This window comes from Monodelphis domestica, chromosome 1 (genome assembly GCF_027887165.1).
Source record: "Monodelphis domestica isolate mMonDom1 chromosome 1, mMonDom1.pri, whole genome shotgun sequence".
In the NCBI taxonomy this organism is placed as follows: Eukaryota; Metazoa; Chordata; class Mammalia; order Didelphimorphia; family Didelphidae; genus Monodelphis; species Monodelphis domestica.
The window spans coordinates 504,200,082-504,206,081 of NC_077227.1; the positions used below are offsets into that span (position 1 = coordinate 504,200,082).

Consider the following 6,000-nt stretch of genomic DNA (forward strand, 5'->3'; position numbering starts at 1 on the left):
TATATTTATGAAAAATAATGATTTTATAAGTTCATAGTTCTTCAGGTTTGTAGATCACATAGCACGGGGTGTATTTAGTAAAATATAACCCCAATAAATGAATGTCAAGACCTGGAGACACAGTGTATATAGATTGTTATTTATAAATGGAAAAGTGATTTTTAAAAGCTAAAAATATATTTTGTTCCTAATTTTAAATTGCTTGGCTACTAAAATCTAAGTAAATACAATTGTAAGAGAATACAGAGAAATGAACATATTATTCTACTACATTATATAGCATCTTTTTATTAGAAATAATCCTTTGCTTTCCCTGTTTTTAACTAAGGCAAACAATCAATAAATTACTTGCTGACACACATCAACTAACATTTTTGTGATTCTAATACCAAAGGGAAAGAGGTGAAATAAATCAACATGAATGTTACATATCTCACAATTTAACACTATGGTAATTCTCAAAGTATAATCTTAATTTATAAAGAAGTAATTGCAAAAATAATATTAAAGCATGGATTTGTCAATTCCAACAATCTTCATTTACTTTATCAGTTAAAAAAAGTTCCTGCAGGAAAAATGTTGATCATTGCCATGTATAAGAATCACAAAAATGATATACAGACATTATTATGGCCTAACCTTTGTTAAATTTATATAATCAGGAGATGGCCAGATCCAATCTTCACCTTCTAAAAAATCATTACAGGGGGTGGGGGTGGGGGGACACACCTGGGTAGCTCAGTGGACTGAGAGTCAGACCCAGAGATGGGAGGTCATGGGTTCAAATTTGGCCTCAGACAATTCCTAGCTGTGTGACCCTGGGCAAGTCACTTAACCCCCATTGTCTAGCCCTTACCACTCTTCTACCTTAGAACCAATACCCAGTATTGATTCTAAGATGGAAGGTAAGGGTTTAAAAAAAAAATCAGTATGGACTACTAATCAATTGTTAAAGTGTTAAAAGTATACCCATAAACACAAGAAAACCCACAGGTGCTCAATCTTACAATTTTGACAATCATTCTTAAGACCCTAGAAACAAGTTATAACTGATGGAAATTTCGCACATACTGTTCATGCCCATTGTACTTTTCTCCAGCAACAGCTCTAACTTGCAATCAAATTATCTATCTCGTTTTCTTTATCATAATTTGTGACCTACAGTGATCAAGGGCACAAAAAACCTTGCAATTTGTTTTCTGGCCCAATTTAAACAGCAGAATAAGGGCAAGGAGATGACATATAAGGTGAGAATTATCTGTATTCTATAATAAAAAGACTCACTCTTCACTGTCCAATGTTCTAGTTTCCTTCCTTCATTATGGTTCATGAATTTAGTGCCATGATACATCACTTCATGTAGAGTACTCTTTTTTTAAGACCTTAGATACATCTCATTTAAACCTCTGATCAGAAATAGGCATAATGTACAAATACAGATACAAAATAAAATTTTCCTAATTCATTTAAAAAGTCTTAATCCATTCTACTAACACATACTAGCATTCCAGGAAGCAGTTAACAGTTTTATTATTTTATATTATATTATATTAACAGTTAACAAATTTATTAACAAATTAACAAACACAAGTAAAAGAACACAAGTAAAAAAAAGCAGAGTTCAAAAACAAGCAAATGAACAAAAAACAAACTCCCTAAAACACCCTAGTTGATATTAAATGTGATTTTGGAAAGACGTTTGAAGAACTGGTTACCCTAGGGAAAAAGGTAGCACCTTATAAATTAAACTGAACACTTTTTTGACCTAACAAAGGTATAAAGCATAAGTAGATTTTTGTTCTAATTAGTTAGCAAGCTGAAGAAACCTGTTTTGTGGTCTTTGGCATAAGTTCATTTGAAATATTCAATGTAATAAATTCAATTAAATAAATAGGTATTAAATACTTACTATAAATAAAGCCAATCTTAAAATTCTACCTCCTTTTTCCCACCTCCATCCCTTTATGGAGAAATAATGAAGGATGGGCACAATTTTTACAAAAAAATTATTTTTTCTTATCCCTCTTTTATATTCTTTAACTTATCAAGTTGCCTGCAACATTAAATAGAATAATGATCCTCTTTGTCCTCAAAGAAGACTTCAAGTAATATTTTCTAATTAAGAAAGGAATTATATTCCATCTGCATGTTGCATTTCAACAGAAATATTCTCTTGAATTTCTTAACTACTACCCAAGAAATTTTATCTAAAGAGATTTACAAAAAGAAAGTTATTGATGTTTATTAAATCCAAATAGAATTCAGAGCGACATTTTGTATTTGTATTCTAAGATTTCAAATAAAACTATTACCAAAACTCAAATATATACTGAAATATAGCAATGATGAACAAAAAGACACTGCACATTTATCAGAAACATAGCATCCAGAGTGCAGCACAACAAATATGTCCATTCTGGCCTTGCAAAAAGCTGACTAGAAATATAAATAAAGCACTAAAGAAGGGAGAAAATTTTAAATTCCACCTTTTCTCAGCCACCAAAAGGCTATGGCATTTTCTCTTCAGATCAGAGTCGAACTGTAATTTGTGTCATTATTCTACCTAACTAAAGTTTTGTGCTTTTCATCAATACTCTCACTCATCATTCTTGATACTAAATAGTCATGTGCTGTTTCAATAAGGATTTTGAATCATCTCTTTCTACCTATGCTTCAAGATACCCAGTGAGCAGACATTTTTAAATACCTCTAAGAAAACTAAGTAGTATTTCATAAAGGAAAATAAATGACAGGTTATAAAGAGATCTGCTTTTGATGTGAGTAGAAAAAACTTGCCCTTACCACTCTTCTGCCTTGAAACCAATATCAATTCTATGACAGACAGTAAGGGTTTGTTTGTTTTAAACACAACTGAGCAAAGGAGAACAAGCATACAGACACAATATACAATGTTTCAAACAAGTAAAGAATAGTATTTCAAAATTCACCTAAAACAAGTAGACTAAAGAATATAGTCATGCCACTGGACTGCTCTTCTTGCTGAGCTTGCTCTCCAGTTTGGACTGGAAGGATGGGTTTGGCAGGAGTTGGAAGCACCAGTTTGGTAGTGATGGCCAGGGTAGTATGTAGGGTTATATTGGGACCCTCATGGGTTGTGTTAAGGTACCTGTCAGAGGACATAAACCAAACAGATAAAAAGAGAATGCTTCTCTCTAAGGCATAAATACACAGTGATGAACTATTAAATAAGCAGTTGAAAGAACAAGTTTAACAAGGCCAGCTCTAACCTGGTTACCCACTACAACATCCTAGTACCACAGATTTAGAGCTGGAAGGGACCTTAGAGGTCATATAACCCTATTTTCTTGCTTTAAAGTTAAGGAAACTAAGGCATAGAGAGGTTAAATGACTTGCCCAAAGTCATATCATGACATTTTATCATTACAACCAAGACACCTGTAAGAGCAGCCTGGAAATACCACCAAATTAAAAGATGAAAACAGCTAGGTGACACAGAATATAGAGCACCAAGCCTAGAGTTTAAATCCAGTCTCAGATACTTTGTTGTATGTATGACCTGGTACAAGTCACTTAACCTCTCTGCCTCAGTTCCTTCATCTGCAAAATGGGAATAAAAAACAATCACCTCCCAGAGCTGTATAAATAAAATGGATATTTTAAAAGTACTATATAAATGTTAGTTATAACTATTACTAAAGTAGCATAAAAGTATATATTATGCCATTGGCCGTAGTCAACCCAGACTGTATAAACAAAATTCTTTCCACTTTTGGAGGGGCAAAACAAAGAAAGAAAACTGGAGTATTTTGATTTTCTACATCTACTTAGCCTCTTCACAAAATGTCTCCATGCTGAAGAGACAAATCTGAAAAGCTCTGACATAAAGAATGGCATCAATGTTGCATTCATGAGTGTTTCAGAAATTTATCTCATAAGATGTGTCTTCTACTTACTGTCTACTGGCAAGTACACAAGTTGCTTGGAAATATAATTGAAGTGAAATGGAAAGAATTCTGCCCTTTAAGGAAGGAAGCTAGGTTCAATCCCACAAAGAAACTAATAACCATATGACATTGGAGAAGTTATCATGCCCAACTCTCTGGGCATGGAAAGTCCTGAGTGCAAATTTGGCATCAGAACTTCCTAGTTGTGTGACTCTGGGCAAGTTACTTAACCTTCATTGCCTAGCCTTTACCACTCTTCTGCCTTGGAACCAGTACACAATACTGGACCTAAGATGGAAGATAAGGGTTTAAAAAAAAACGGTTGGATAACATTACACTTTGCATCAGTGACATAGGACTTAAGAGTTTTGAAGAACTTCAGAAATCAACCCCTTTACTTTACACATCAGGAAAATGGGGTCTACAGAAGTTAAAAAAGATTTGTCCAAGGGCACAATTTAGACACAGAAGAAATCTTGGGTTCTAGAACTCCAAATCCATTAGTCAGCTAGGTGGCAGCATTGCATAAGAATGCTGAACCTGGATTAAGGCAAACCTGAAGTTCAAATCCAATCCTAGAAACTTAATAGTTCTTGGGCAAATCATTTAAACTATTTACCTCAACTCAAAAATGGAAATAGTAATAGCACCTACTCCCTAGGGTAGTGAGAATAAAATGAGGCAAATGTGTAAGCACCTGAGCTATATCAATGCTAGCCTCTATTGTTAATATTCCTTCCCTGACACTCCACAACCAACTCTCATCACAGGGTCAGAGCAAGAAAGGGGCTTTTTAAACCTTAACAAACTTTATATAATTGTGTAGATGCTCTACTTCTCTTCAAATCTCATTTTCATTTGTAAAAGGAAGATGCCCTTGCACTAGAAGTAATAACGGTAACCTATTCTGATAACTTGCAAACTTTAACGTTTCCATCTTTTACATACATCATCCAATTGAAATCTGCTATTATGAGGTACCTGTCATTATTTACCTCATTTTATAAATAAAACTTTATGAGGTTAAAATTACTTGTTCAGAGTCACAGAGCTAGTAAAATTCTGAATTGGATTTGAAATCAGGTCTTCCCCATTCCAAATTCAATTTTTCTAACCACTGTGAGACAGAGCTCTGGATCTAATCCCAGGTAAACCACTCTGATCTTGGGCAAGTTACTTTTCCCCATAGCTCAGGACCCTCGGATCAAGCTCAATGAACAAGATTTTCAGGAGGAAAGCACAAGGGGCACCACTTGTCCTTTCTTGAGAAAGGGGTAGGTGCCTCCTGGCCCCATCCCCGCAAAGAGGGTCGGGGACGTATAAAAAAAGGCAGGGGTTGTGAGGCGCGGGACATCATAGGAAGGATGGAAGAATGGAAATGTTCCCTCGGTAAATGGGCCTAAATTTCCACATTTGTCAAAGGTCAGGTCAGGGAAGGAGGAAGTGACCTCGACCCCTTCAAACAGAGAATGGGAGGGGCCGCCGATCAAAGGGCTGCGGCTGGGGGCGGGGTTGGCTCCCGCAGACCACAGGGGCTGCCGGTCACGAGCCAAGGCTGGGGGCGGAAGGCCGCACTGAGGGTGCGGCCGGACCGCCCCGCCCCGCTCTAGCGAGTGCCCCACCCCCACCCTGGGGGCCCACAGCCCCTCCATCTCCCGGAAATCCCACTCACTCCTCTTCCGCCATCATGGACCCCATCCTGTGGATCCACCGCGGCCACCGAGAGCCCGCAGTAGCGCGGGGCTAGCGAACTGCCTCGGGCTTCCGGTGGAGGGGGGCGGGGAACCGGGAGAGGAGCCGGATGTGGGAAGGCCCTGGGCAGGGAGAATAGGGCTCCTCTTTGCGTTCGTCTCTCTGGTTCCCACTGGAGCAGGGGAGAGGAATAGAGAGCGGGTGTGGGTGGGAGGAAGGCACATGACTTTTGGTGACCACGTGGCTCCCGTAAGGCGTCCTGGGCGGTGGGGTATTTCATTCTTCTTTCTTCCTTCCTGACCTAGCGATGTCCCATTTACCTTAGATGAGACTAAGGAAAAACTTAGGGGGCGGGGAAGGCCATGTTCGAAGACTCGTGATT

General features: G+C 37.9%; 1 protein-coding gene across 2 annotated transcripts in view; it reads right to left on the reverse strand.

Moving 5' to 3' along the window:
* SLC9A8 (solute carrier family 9 member A8) overlaps nucleotides 1-5,768 on the reverse strand; it is a 149,826-nt gene extending 144,058 nt beyond the window's left edge. Inside the window, exons 1-2 of one of the 2 annotated variants that reach the window (XM_007475754.3) lie at nucleotides 5,599-5,768; nucleotides 2,949-3,127 (exon numbers count right to left, since the gene is read on the reverse strand). In XM_007475754.3, the coding sequence (XP_007475816.1) occupies nucleotides 2,949-3,127; nucleotides 5,599-5,624 (205 nt within the window). In that variant the 5' untranslated portion in view covers nucleotides 5,625-5,768. The remainder of the gene's footprint in view (nucleotides 1-2,948; nucleotides 3,128-5,598) is intronic. The other variant, XM_007475753.3, reaches the window with a different exon arrangement.
* Nucleotides 5,769-6,000: the final 232 nt, after the last annotated feature.